At 33.7% G+C, this 15,115-nt stretch overlaps 1 protein-coding gene across 8 annotated transcripts in view; it reads left to right on the top strand.

The window, feature by feature from the left end:
- Positions 1 to 15,115, top strand: part of LOC134238592 (protocadherin Fat 1-like) — a 54,821-nt gene that overhangs the window by 11,046 nt on the left and 28,660 nt on the right. For all 8 annotated transcript variants that reach the window (XM_062720715.1, XM_062720721.1, XM_062720719.1 and 5 more), the window contains exons 3-4: positions 5,959 to 6,273; positions 10,316 to 10,377. In XM_062720715.1, the coding sequence (XP_062576699.1) occupies positions 5,959 to 6,273; positions 10,316 to 10,377 (377 nt within the window). The remainder of the gene's footprint in view (positions 1 to 5,958; positions 6,274 to 10,315; positions 10,378 to 15,115) is intronic.

Consider the following 15,115-nt stretch of genomic DNA (forward strand, 5'->3'; position numbering starts at 1 on the left):
TGGCAGGGATTTAATCAAAAGGGGGATGTAATTAAATTAGCACAAAATATGTTCTTCAAAGACTAAACATGAATCTTCATGCCAGGGTGCACCTGTTGGAAAAGCCATATACATGTATTTTGGAGACATAATGCAGGACTTAAAGAGAGTTAATTTATGTTAAGACAGTGTTCCTTTTGTTGCATAACATTGATCATTTTTCAGAAGGCATTTCATCCAATTTCTCAACAAGTGCTTTCTACATCATTTGGCACAAAAGTTAGAAAAACGAGATGATCCCCTGCAAACTCAAGCATGTGATATTCAAAGTTGTTATGATAACACTTTACATTCAAAGTTGGGGGTATTACAACATTGAAAAAATCTGTTCCAATAAAACATCTGGTTGATTGCATGAGATGATATAAATGATCCTAAAGGTAGGAAAGATTTGCAGGTGCCTTTAACAGGTAAATCATTTTAAAATCATGTCAGGTTCCCATCCACTTCGAGTGCAGTAATTGCCTTGTAATGTTCCAATGAAACTTGACAGTCATTTAAAAAAGAATACATATTTGGGTTTGAATTTATATCAGTTTCATGCTAAGATTAAAACAGACACTTGAGAATTGAACAGTACTGAAAAAAGAACATTTTGTTTCCCTTAGTTAACAAACACATATTAGAAAAGATAAGAGATCATGGAAAGCAAAGAATGAGGCTTTATAAAAACATCAATTCTTTATTTGTTTTTAGAGTTTTCTTCCTATTTTTTCAAGGACATAAGTGAAAACCATTTTGATTCTTTTGTGTATAGGTACACTGCTATGCATTGAAAATATTTTACACAATTTTATTTATATTATAGATCTCATCAACATGCGATAATCTAAAGACAACAACATTAACATTTAAGAGGATTTTTGAACTACCTATAGCAGGGTTTAATTTAGATATAGGGTGTCTAAAATGCTTAGCTTTATAGTGACACATGGTTATGAGACTCATGATTTTTACTTATATCTTTTTAAATTTTTAATTTTTTCTCACTTTGTCAAACAAAGGAACGTTGCATATTTGTAATATCTTTTGGTACAAAACAATGAAAATTGCCAGTGGACAGAATTTGTCGCAAAGAAAGGTCTTTATGGTTTGGTGTCTAAAAAACTTTTGACACTTTGTTTATCCATGTTGATCTTCTAAAAACCAGGAATTGAGAAAAAAGAATGCCCTAAAGGAAGTCTGAAGTTCATGTACCACTATAAATCTAATTAACTTTGGATACCAGAAAGGTCACTGTTGGTTAAGTGGAAATGAATCAAATATGTATTTAAAAAAATGCATATTTACCCGGATTAGCCATGGTGTATTAAATTTATTCAGAATTTGTAAATTAAAAGTTAATAAAATACATTGCAGGCTAGCTTTGCTCTCAGAAATTTTAAATACCCGAAGTCATTTAGATTTTTTTGGCTACAATTTTCTTAATGATATATGTTTTTGTATTTGCATGAAAAATGCAAGTTTAGTGAAGATAAAATCATTTTAATCTTTAATATGAAAGGAAATGTTGAAATTCTTGTCCATGTATTATATAATTATAAGCAAATTATGGTTCATAAAGATATTTATCGATTTTCACTGCACAAATTATGTGTATATAAAAAAAAAAAACACTGAAAGTGGGAATACACTAAATCGCTCTTGAGTCATTGAGGAAATCTCAGTAATTGTATTCTTATCGAAATGTCTAGATCACCTTGCACTGGGGAAGAGATATATCGATGATTTGTCATGTGTCATGGCTACTTATCACCACAATCGTAGATTGTATGTCGCGAGTACCCCATCATTTCTGTACAGTTCCAGTTATCACATAATGTAACATTAACACCTGTCGTTCAAGAATCCTCACAGTTTGTCAAAAAATCAACAATGGGCAAAAAAGCGGGCATTTTTAGCCCCGTTTTCTGTTGATTTCTTTTATGAGCTTTTGAATGTATGCTATGTAAGCCGCATTCGGTCTCCGTTGTATCTACTTATCCCATCACCCAGCGGTGAGATAGCGAGAGACATGTCAATTTTTTACCTGTAACATGAACTCCATTTACACCTTTGTGGTTTTATGAAGCCTGGCAAAAGGTCATGTCTTTGGGGAGGTTTAGTTGTCAAAGCAGAGACCTGCCCCAATACAGATATATATGGTTAAACCTTTTGCACCTTCTGTTTTGGGCTGTTGATGTAGGTCAAGGTCAAGGTCACCTGATGAAGGTTACCGTTATGTCAGCTTCAAGGATGAAGATGTTGATACCGGTATATAATTTTTGAGGATATTTGGTTTCACAGAAGCAATTATTTGTTGTCAATGTGTAATAGCCTGCTATCTAATTGTGAAATGTTCCTGCTAATCGTTTCATTCATCACCAGTTTACAATCTGTTATATAGAATAAATAATTACTATTCATTGTCAAATTATTCATACATGTACATAATTTCATAATGATCAAAAAGTGCTCAATAATTAATGAGCAGATGTCAATATGAATAGGTTTGCACTTTCTTTGATTAAGTGATGATTTATGGGTGCTAGTGGTCATTTGTTGTGATGGAGTGGGTGAAAACAGATTCAGCTGGGGGCCCCTAATCTTATTAACTGTCCTAGGTAGAAATTAATCTTGTCCAGAGATACTAAAAGGTGTAGCAATTATAATAAAAGACCCAGATCGGCCAAGCATTTCAGCAGGGTCCTTTGCCTGATTTTGGGGTTACTTACAATGTGAATGGAACAGGTTTACCCTGACTAAACATTCTGACACTGAGAAATTGGAAAATAATCAGCTTTGTGGTTGAAGCAATGAAAATATTTGTTTTACTAGTCAACAAGTCCTTTCTCAAAATATTCAATTTTTCAAATGGAAATTTGTTGTCAAAACAAATACTTGTAAGAAGTGTTCCTCTAATTTTCTCCAGTGCTATTTCTTTTAAAGGTGTAAAGTTTTAATTAAAAGCTAATCATATACAAGCGGTAGGGCTTTTAACGTTTTGTTGGATGAATTTAAACTCCAAAATATTTCTCTTTGCTTGCGATAAATATTTACACCCCGGAGTAGGGACTTTCATTTGATTTGGTGTATAATGTGTTATACCTTAAGTTTTCCAGAAATTGAACACCACCAAATGGATTCTAGCATTCAACATCAAAAACAAGCTTAATTGAATATCGAAATATCAATCCATTTACAAGATAGGTGACACATGAGTTGATTCAATTTATTTTTCTGTAGATGAACCTAACCCTCTCAAGGGTTATGGAGTGCAGAACTGAAATTCAATTTTGAACATTTATAGTGAAGTAGTTACCGAAAATAAACAGCCTGAATTGTTTTATGGTCAGCATGCCAGGCATTCTTGGTCAAAATGGTACCCTGTAAATTCAGCAATCACGGGCCAATGTTTGAACAGTGGGATCTTAAAGAAATGGGCTGTTGACATGTCAGATCTCTCTAATTCAAAATTTAGATTAGAAAATGTGTATGGGGCCATTTTCAAATTGGATTACATACGAGTTTCAATGATTGGAGTTTTCAAAAAGAAATACGAATCTGAAAGAAATAGTTGCATAAATATTCCAATGCACTAATTTCATTGTCCTTCAGACATTGTCGCGAGTAACAAGTTAAGATCACTTAGATGTTAACTTTTTCAAGCCATATTTCCTTACATGTATATTCTATCAGATGTACTTTACGATGTCTTGTATTTCGCCAGGTATGCGCCTCCTATTTACAATTGCGCTTGTGGTGCACCATCATGTCACCCTCCATATTTGTTTGATGTTATTTTTTCCTAATTAATAGTGCATGTACCTTTATGGAGATAGGCATCGTCAAAGTTGTTTATTCTTTGATGTTAATCCATATTATTCATTGCCGTGCTTTGAATTAAGTACGAGGACAATACGCATGCAACTGAAGACCAGATAACTATTAAACTGGTATTTGGCACCAAATATAAGTGGAGTATTAGTCACAATGTCATATAAAACAATGGCCATAAAGGTCAAAAGTGTAGTCGGCATTCACAAATCAATTAGGTCTTTTTTCCTGCCTATAACGTTTTTCCCAGGCTTTTGGGGGTTGGTTAATGTAGTAATATAACAGCAATTTGTCATTTTCTACTGGTTTTGCTGTCTAAAATACCAACGGATATTTTATATATTTCTGTTTATTTATCTTACAATATGATCAAGTCATTTTTTATGTCACCATTATTCAACAAAGAAAATAAAAATAAAATAAAAAAGATGAAACATGTAGTTTGTCATAATCTTCGACACAATATGATATTTTTTTGACACTCGTATGAGAAATGCGAGAAAGGTATTGTATTATTGATAGCCTATAAATTATAAAACTCGATCCCCGTCTTAAACCTGATGTTTTTTGATCACCGGGCAGATTGTAGCGATTATACTTAGCCCTGTCTACCACATGATATTAACATGATAACTGTCACGAAATTTAATTTAAAAAAAAAAAAAAGAAGAAAAAAGCGATATCTGGAATTTTTTAGGAGAAAGATGAAGGAACATTCTTTGATGGCTTGTTCTATAGGTATTACAATAGTTATAGGTCAAGATTAATGGTATACTGCACAAACCTAGAGACAAAGATGGGTGTGTAGTTCAGTTGGGCGAACTTGCTAAATATAAAAAAGAAATTAATATGATAATACAGCATGCTTCTAAGTTTTTTCTTGCAATGGACCTTATAGAGGTTATATATTTATATGGAAATTTCACCTTAGCTGGCTCCTTTTGACAATAGCAAACCATGTGAAAAATTGTGACCCAAAAAAAGCCTAAAGTTAGCAATTTGAAAAAATTAAAGTAGAACAGTACAAGAAATGTCTTGTTTATCATACGTTATATCTAGCACATTCGGATAGCACTAAATCAAATTTACACTATAAACTTGTTGAAAAATTAAATTCTGCCAAATACTGTATACACCAAATATAATATATGTACAGTAATATGTTTCCTATGCAACATATCAGTTATTCCAAAGAAATAAAATTCAATTATTCCCAATATTTCTTGTAATGCATGCCATCGTAATATCATTTAAGATATACATCTTAATAAAGGGTCCAGATTCTGATGAATTTAATCATAAACTGTTAGGCCATCTGTTACAAATTCCATTACCTCTTAATCAATATAGGAAAAGCCTTGTACATGTTGTAATTTATAATAGAGTCCACAGAGATTGCTTTCAGTTGTGAGAAGAATGGATTTCAGGGCTGATGAAAAGAAAGTCTTAATCCATGTGTCATCGAGGGCTACATCTTTATTGATAAATGTGTTGGATCAATGACAAAATGGTCAATCTAGGGTATGACCTGGATTGTATTGTAGCATCTTAGGTTTTCTAATTTATCCCACAAAGCACAGATTGAATTAGATTTTTCAACATGTTCTTTATTTGATACTGTAAATTACATATTTTTATAATAAAACTTTGATATAAAAAAAATTATGGATGAAGTTATACATATTGAAATTTGTACATTTAGTGATGGAAACGAATTCATGTGTTTCTTCCTACCTTGAAAACAATGAAAATTAATCCGAATGAAAATAAGCTATTTCACAGTAGATTTTGTTAGTAAACTGTGGTATCAAAAATTTGTCAACATGTTGTGAATGTGACAAATTTTTGATCCATCCTAATTTATACTAAATACTTCATCATCTTATTAGAGGTATCAAGGTTATGGACTGTATGACTGCCTATTAATTTACAGTATGAAACCAAATAATAACATTATTAATTTACCACATATATTGCAAAAATCAATTGTTTCTAAAAAAAAAAATTCTTTTAATTTATACATATATGTGACATTGTCCTTTATAGGACTAAATTTTTCGCAAGTTTTATAAGGATTGTAAATTCTGTACATCTTTATTTTAGGCATCATTCGGACGAGTCGTGTATTGGACTGTGAGAGTGCCTCCTACTACTGGCTGACAATATATGCTACGGACAGAGGCCTGGTCCCTCTCCACACTCGCCACGAGGTCTACATCAAGGTCACGGATGTCAACGACAACATCCCTCAGATGCAGCGGCCAATATATTTCATGAACGTGACGGAAAACGCAAGGGAGGGAACCGTCGTGGGACAGGTTCAGGGTTACGATAATGACGTGACATCGCATCAGGAACTGAGTTACAGCATCGCCGAGACGGATCCTTCATCGTATTTCAGGATAAACCGAGTCACAGGTATATATAAAAGACATGTCCTTGTTACCTAAGTCTCGCTCACTATAGGTAAAAGAGACATGACCGTGCATTGACTTCAAAGTAAAACAAGAAAATTAAGTGTTTGAATGGAAAGGGAGGTCTTAATCTTTTAACTTTTTATTTTCATTGATGGATTAGACAACATTGGAATTTCTTTAAAGAAGTGTATTTTTACCTTCCATTGAGGGAATTCTTTTTTTATCCATTCAGAGATATCTTTTGCAGCAAGTTCATAAAAACTGTACCTCATGTGAAGAATGTAAAGATGCAGTTTTGTATCAAAAGAAAGGGGAAAAAATACATACACCAGAAGAGCAATATTTAAAACTGACAAAAGATCAATTAAATTCAATTTAGCGAAAACAAAATAAAAATGTAGTGCTATCAGTTGACTTGTGTTCAATGAGGTGCCTTAGTAAATCACCAAAAAATGAAACAATTTTGTCACACGTGTTAGGGATACTTAAGGGGGTGGGGGCCCTGACACGGTTGTTGCTTCATGTCATTAACAAGTGGATGCTGTTTTAAGGGACACCCATATCTTGCAGTAGGCATTCTGTATACAAATAATGCTTCTTTTTTATCAGGCCACATGGTGTTTTGTATGGGATTTACTGCATATTGAAACTGCCATGGATCAAACGCTTTTAAGCTGGGTAACAAAATATAAGGACGAGGGTGTTAAAACATGCATCTGGGAGATGAATTACTATAATTTTCTTATTATTCTCTGGGAAATTGTGAAGAGGGAGATATTCCTTTGAAGTTTCTTAATTAAACCTGTGAAAAAAATGGAAAATATGTTTGGTAGAATATTGTGTTGCTTGGCATAAAAGAAAATTTAGAAAATGAAGAAGATAATTTCCATACTAATTTTTTTGGCAACAGAGTATTTTGAAAACAATTTTAGTCATGGTCTTAATTACTTAAGGTATTATTTCTGGTACAAGTAACCTCTTAATTAATTTAGCACAAAAGAAATATTTACAAGTTTTAAACTTGCAGATTAAGAGTCAAAATGTTATTATTTGTCTATTGTTTTCCTTCTAAATCTATTAGAAATATAACAATAAGTTCTTAATGCAAATGCCTGATGAATACCTATATATACATGTATAAGCTTCTATTTAAGGGTTCAGTATGAAGTAGGCAGGTTCCCATTATTTTTCTTTATTGTAGTACTTTGTCCAGTGTATACTCAAGGAGTCAGATTTCTTACCAAGACAAAAAAGGGTCAAACCGCATCAGGGTACCAAAGTATGAAGTAGACACCAACTCTGAATGACGTCGGGTGCAGATATCAAATTTGAATTTATCGCAGCTCTATCAATCCTTGTAAATGTTATCATTTTTCACAATTCATCAGAGTACATTATTCTGCTAAAGCCCCCCATGTAAGAGATTACCCAGCCTTACAAGGCTTTTAGCATTTAGGTTGTCATGCTTGTGACTGACATTAGACAGCAGTTTGTTTGGGAGTCCTTTGACACGTGTTAACTGTATGCACTAAAATAATGGTGCATTGTAAGATTCTGCCCACCCAGAAAATGGTCTTGGATTATGGGGACTGAGGGAACATGAAATTAGCTATAGTATTGTCTGCACTGTTCTGTTTTCGTATGACAGCAGGCAAAGCTTCGGGCACGACCGAGTTACAGATGTACTGAAAAGTCCTGGTACACCTTGATGAAAAATTTTTTGTCAACATTGGAGCGGTACAAGACTTAAATGTCTTATTCTTGTTCGGGGCTCAGAGGATTGAGCTGCATTGTGAAAATTTTTTCATTGGTGACCACTCATCCATCTGTCAGTTTGTTTTTCATAGCCAAGTTCTTCTCAATAATAGAACAGTCTGTCCTTTTCTTATCGCTGGTTCTGTTTACTTTCAGTTTCTGCTATTTGTACACGTTTTTTGTATGTTTGCCATAGACACTGCGGAGGATGGGTGTCTTTGATGCATTGTCCGAGAGTGTTGACTTTGAACAATACACTAAAGATTGGGATTTTTTTTAACCTTGATCAATTAAATTGTTATGACATTTTTTGAAAGTGTAAGAAGTAAAAGCATAATTTAGTAATAAAAACTTTTATTTTATAACAAGAATAATTATGCTATTATGGTATGCATGTGCTATGATGCAGCAGCTTTTAGGATATATTTTAAAAGAATTTGTTTTTTCATCTGGGTAGTTTTCTTATGATCAATGAAAAAAATAAGATTATTAAAGAAATTATATGAAGAAAGAAAGCATAAATTTGTTGGTATGTTAAATGGAAAGAATTTATTTCTTCAAAACAACATGCCCTATTGCGTAATTAAAGTGTTGGAAGGTAGACAAGAAGTTATCTAAGATTTAGTCAAGAGGAATTTCCCCCCATGTGACAGGTTGATAATCCACAGCCAGCTTTGTGTTTGTTACCCCCCTGTCAACAAGAATGGCAGAAAAATCCTCTATTACTTCATAAGCCACAAGTCTTCCCACCACAAATACTATTTTTGGTCCTATCATTTTAATCTAGGAAATCAGGGTTAAATTGAAGAGACTTCAAAAAAGTAGAAATATGTGCCTGCTTATGCAAACCCACTCGAAATACGGAATCATTTATCATGATTTTGTTGTCAGCTTAAAATCATGGGGTGTGCACGATGGCTTGAGACCAATTTTCATGGACTAGAAAGGTTAGGGGTCGAGGCCCATCGCTGGGATAAGTAAATCCCGAGCAGTACTTAAACTTTTCCCTTCTGCAGGGGAGAGAGAGGCAGCGTGACACATGCACGTGGGCTATAAAATTCATCCCTTTTTACGATAATGGAAGCCAAGATCTTAGGGAACCTGTCACCAGCTGATTTGCTCCCTGACAACACCAGGTGCCTTTGTCCTGTCTGCCCATAGCCCTGGGTTAGGAAAGTAAATTAACATCAGAATCTATCGGAGAAATCATGTATTACTGTTCCAGGAGCCCAGAGCAACGTTCAGTATCTGTTTTTAGTGTGCATTATGAACAACAATACTAAGGGAGACCCCTTATCAATTTTCATAAGGCACACCTGTGGATTCGGAAAATTGATACACTTCATTGTTTGATGGATAACGATTGTTGCATGTAAAAACGTTTCCGATAGAAATCTTAAGAAAATCTTATGACAACCATAATTAGATTAGTTAAGTGGTTCGTTAGTTCTGATGGCAGCTGTAGCGGTGATAGACCAGGTTTTATTTGATAGGGCCCCTTATGATTAATTATCCCCTCCCGATTGTTATCAGCCATATTAAATTTGGCTGTGAATGCCATTCATCGAAGCTAAATGATTTATTTCTTGGGGGAAGTTCAGTTTAGTATACCCAGAGACTATAGTCCTTAGCCTGACGTGTATGGCTTTCTTTCAGCGAGGTGTATCTATTTATTGAGGGCAAAGGTGAGCGGGATGGGGTTCTTTGTTTGTTCCCGTTTCAAGGTTGGAATGGGGAGAGGTTGGATATCCAGGGTAAGGGGGTCGCCATTCCTGCTATACAACCTGCTCTGATATCTTTTGTCGGGGTAATAAAACTGAAATTCACACCTATTTGTCTCTTTTATGTATACCTGTTGCATGATCTTCACAAACATATTCCAAGTTCATGACTTTTTAGAAAGTTGTGAAAAATGTAACTTCATACCTGAAACCTAGAAATTTAATAAGATTAATATAAAGGTTTTTCTCCCCCATTCATTTGCTTCTGCATGAAGCATGTATTACTGTAGAATGTTACAAATTCATACTGCTATTTCCATCAGAACCAGCCTTGTGCAAAATTTTATTTGTGATATTTCTGATTTTCAATTTAAAAAAATTGTTCCCTCTCATGAACTGAGTACAATTTTGTCAACTTGAAATGTACTATGTAATTAAATTAAGATTTATGCTGGGTGGAAAAATAAAAAAAAAAGAATAAACTAAATGCATGGTAAATGAAATGTCAGTACTGGTATTTATGAAAACATGTGGAATTTTAATTTTTATAAAGCCTTTTTTTTATAGGAGTGATCACAACAACAAGAAAGAGACTAGACAGAGAAAGACAAGAAAAACACATCTTACAGGTAAGTTGAAACAAGGTGTGCCAGAATTTCCTGTAAATATCATGCTTGTACCTGGCTAGGTCCCTTTGTGTAGAGTTCACCTGACTTCCTTATGCAAGGTTTCAGTGCAGCTAGAACAACCAAAAAGTCACATGATTGATTATAGGCTCAATGATGAAATGATAATAAAGAATGGAATTTCTTAATGAATCATTAAACTTTTTTTTATTCAAAATTTGAATTATTTCAAACTTCAAAGTAATAATAAAATAAATAAATGGGGCACAGAATTTAATAAGCATTTATGCTAGAGAAATTGTTTAGTTTTCTCTTTCATTTCCATAAGATGAAACATAAATTTTGTTGTAATGTTCATTCAATATTGACATAAAATCATTTGAATTTAAAAAGAAAGAAAGATCATTCAATTATGGAAGTCATAAAAAAAAGGTCCTTTTTGATCATTATAAAGTCATGCTGAGGCTAACGGTGTGAAATATAGTTCTTTCCTTTCAAAATGAATTTTCAAAAAAAAAAAAACAAATTGAGGGTTAATTTCCTCTGTAATTGTCCCAGGTGTTGGGGGACACCTTTCAAGTGGAAGATAAAGTTCCCGAAAAGAAAAATTGCAAGATGGTGTTTGAATTGAATGTTTGTTAAGGTATCCAAATAAGAGCAGTTCCATTGGAGGGGGGACTTTGTGTGCATGCTTTTTGGACACTTTCTGACCACCTTTTCTTTTCAATTTTCAAACAAGTCAATCAGGAGGTTTATGTATCTCTGCATGGATTGTTTGCATTTGATAAGTGACTTTGAAGCCCCGAGCCATTGATGCAGGCATAAATCAATTTTTGCAGACCCATTCGGGGGACGACTATTAAAGGCATAATTTAATCTGACTTCTGATAATTTGACTTTTTCAAGTAGTCTTTTCTTCGTAAGGTTGATCTGAATTGACTTTGAAAAGATTTCTTTTAACTACATGCTAAGCACCTGTTTATCAGTAACAAAATGGAGGGTATTCGAGTTTTAACTCCAGATATGCAAGTATTTAATTGACCTACACAACAGCAGAGTGAAATAAAATTGATAATGATGATTAAACAGATATGGTTCACTTGTTTAGTTTTAGTCATTATATTACATTGTTGTGTGAGTGTTTTTTTTTTCAGTGATTGACAGTGCTATAAAGACCATTATGTAATATACAAATGTTAATTGATAGATAAGAAATATGCTGATTTTAAAACTTTTAATATTTCAAATTGAAAGAAGATTAAGATTTCTGGTGAAAAAATTGTGACATAATGTAAAGATAAGGATTTCTTGATCTGGATGTCAAAAATTTGAATTCCCCTCTGACATTATCCAAAGCAACATGAATATCTTAAAATATCCATTTTTAGGGCACAAAGAAGGCATTGACAACTAAATACCTTAAATGGTGTTCAACTTTTGCCCTGTTTAAAACTCACACTTTTCTTGAGAAAAAGCTGATAAGGGCTTATTTGATCTGTCAAAAAGATAGATATATTTCTGACATGCAATTTGGGTCCTTTCTGTGTAAAAAAATTAGGTCAGTGAGTCTATAAATAGACTTAATGCCCATAGATGGACCGATACCCTTCACCTCAACAAAGCTGGTGTTGTTCAAATTTTAAATTTTAGATACAGATTAAATTTGGCAAGCTTTGCAAGGAGTTTTAAAAACGAGTAAAGACACCCTCAAGCAAAATTGACAGACTGAATGGGATAAATATTGAAAGGACTAATTGGGGGATATTTCATTTAATTTCTTGCTCACTTTGCCATTTGTGTCGCATGTCGAAGGCAAACATGTGCCCTGGCCCAGGAGAGAGGAGATGGAGCAGAAAATCTGATTTGGTCATTTTCGAAAATGTTTTTCTTGAATCGCGTGAAATCGATTAAACTTTGAGAATGGGCCCTGGGTAATTAATCCTGAGATAACCATTGGGGACTATGGTTAGGAACAAGAGCAGGGGGTGGAATGTCAAATTCGTTTGACCTCGTAACGAGGCCTTGTCACGTCAGTGTTTTTGTAGTTGTTCAATTCGAACAAGGTCGTGAGCATTAGAGGGGGGGAAGATGCTCTTTGAATGCACAATGATCACCCACTCCCAGACATATACTTGTCTTATATATCAAGAGCAGTATTGTTGGTTTAATAGAGAAGTGAATGTTCCCTGTAATTATTAAGACGTGCAGTCGGCTTTGATTTTGAAGTCAATCTAATTACAACAGACTGCAGATCTGCATTAACAAAGTAAAGGAACCATGGAGTGAAATTAGGCAGGAGATGGGTTCTGCATGTACAATATGGTAGTTATTAATGTTTAAGATTTGGTAGAATGCAGAAAATATCTAAAGGCAAAATTCAAATGAGAGAAACACACATTCTTTACCCCCGCAATATAACAGTCACTTTAGACAGTAGAATCATTATATATTTTTCGAAATTTGATTTCTTAGCGGGAGTTGTGTGCTTAATAACACTACATTCCTTCTTATATAGCTTTTTCAATTAAAAAAAATAGAGTAGGTCTGAAATTTTTTTCATTGCCATTGTCAAGTGCTTGATGTGATTCTGCAAGTGTTTTTTCAAGCTTAAATAGAGAACCTTCTCAGAAATGTTTGTAAAACAGCAGAAGAGTATCTTCAATTAATTCGAGCCTTCACAAGCGGGCTGCCAGGGTATGGTGACGTGCTGCTATTGAAATAGGACAGAACCCTTGCCAGCTTTGGTGCATAATTGCACAGAACGGTTGCATTAAAGATATATACCCTTATATCTACTATTCTCCAGACATCCTTTTTCTGTGCATGTTTACATTGAATGCTTTCACGGTTTTCACAGTTTCTGCTTTTTGCATCGAAAAAAAAAAAGTTAGCCGTGTCAGAAAAACGAGAAGTGCACTCTAGAGAACAAATGGATGATTACACAGTGAATTAACACCATTAGAGAGGAGGGCTTTGTGTGTCCCTGGTTTGGGTCTTTATCAATATTGTATCTTTTGGGTGTCGGCTTCATGCCGCTGATTAGCTTATAATTGGTCCAGGATCACACCTTTGCTGTAGACACCCCTATGGTTCTGCTGATGAGCTGGGCAAACAGCTCCGAATTAATGGACTCTTTTACGGAAAATGATGTATCGGGGAGATCTCCTAGAGACACCAGACAAAAAATAAAATCAATAAATGTGTGTTTAAAAAAAGAGGATGAAAAAGAGAAATATTCCAAAAAGAAATTGTAGAATTCTGATAAAGAACATTTTGTTGAGTAGATTCTTGCTACTGTTTGATCTGCTGGAGATTTTCTGGACATATTGCACAGAAAACAGTTGTTTGCTTTTATATAAGTTACCATTTTCTCAGGTTTTCATGTTTTGAATAATTAGGATATAAAAATTATATTTATATACATACATGTTTATCTATTTTTAAATACAAAAATGAGCTGTGTGGGTAGCGTCTTAATTAATTTAAGAAGGAACCAAGATTTTAAAAAAAAGAGGTGTTATTCTGCAGGGACCTTTCTGTTTAAAATACATCAAGAAAAAAAGTCTCCCAGGCCGTATGTTGAAAACAATATCTTATTTCAGTCGGAATTAAAAGCTTCTAGTTATAATGTTCTGGTTTCTTTGAAATAGGACTTGGGGGAGATCAGGAGGGATTGTTCAATAAACGGAAATTCTCCGTTTTTATCCCCCACAGTGGCGATGTGTGTAGGAATACAATTTTACAGATTCCGTGTAAAAATCTCCAGGAGTTATTTGCTTGGCAAGGCTCTAACTCAATATTTAACTTTTCATCATAGCCAAAGATTAAAATCTAAAATGTTTTTGTTGAAATGTTAGATTTCCAGATAAAAACAAAGTTGTTCATTTGTAATCATAGTGAGCAATGTGTTTTTATATGAATGAAGCATAGAAATACGAATTTATCTCGAGCGATGTTTTTCATCTTGTAGCTTCAGTTTCATCTTAACAAAATGAGAGATACCGAAAAATTATTCTAAGTGAGCAATTCCAAGCTACTTGCTCTCTAAAATATAGACGCAAAGCACTTCGTACTTTAGCATATTTTGCTGATGAGTCTAATAAGATTAAATATGTAAATAATGTTTATAATTAATTCTCTAGGATTTCAGAGCTTATTTGCCATTTGTGTGACTAATATTTGTGTATAATGATCAAATGGCCCTTTTATCTTACGTAAGAAGTTGGGCGAATAGAGTAGGTGTGAAATATAATCCTGTTTGCGTAAACTTTTTAATTTTCATTCAGCAAATTCATAGATTATGTCAGGTGAATCTATTTGGAGGCCTGTAGTATTTTTGTGATAATTAAACTTAGCTTCCACAGGAAATATCTGAGATTTGAGAAAGTAATGAAATTAGGTCTTAATGGAGCGGGGAATCGGAAGAAACATGATATTGAAAAAAAGATGCATCCCAATTAAACATCTAAATTTTTATTATTAGCTTAGGATATGGACTTGGCCATTTGACTTCTTTTCTTTCAAGGAAGTGAACTTGCATTTTTTTTTTCAAAATATGTAAAATAGCATGCATTGATAAAATATCAAATTCAAATGGTTCCGGTTTCTTGACATATCTGTTTCATCAATTAATGTCTAATGGAAGAAAACGTGGAGAAAGAAAAAGTAATATTAAATTATCTAGACCTGAAGTTTAACAGCTTCCAGTCGAAATCTGATTTTGCCATTTTTTTTGGAAAAG

Source organism: Saccostrea cucullata, unplaced genomic scaffold (genome assembly GCF_032062105.1).
Source record: "Saccostrea cucullata isolate Sc308-1 unplaced genomic scaffold, CSIRO_AGI_Scuc_v1 ctg63, whole genome shotgun sequence".
In the NCBI taxonomy this organism is placed as follows: domain Eukaryota; kingdom Metazoa; phylum Mollusca; class Bivalvia; order Ostreida; family Ostreidae; genus Saccostrea; species Saccostrea cuccullata.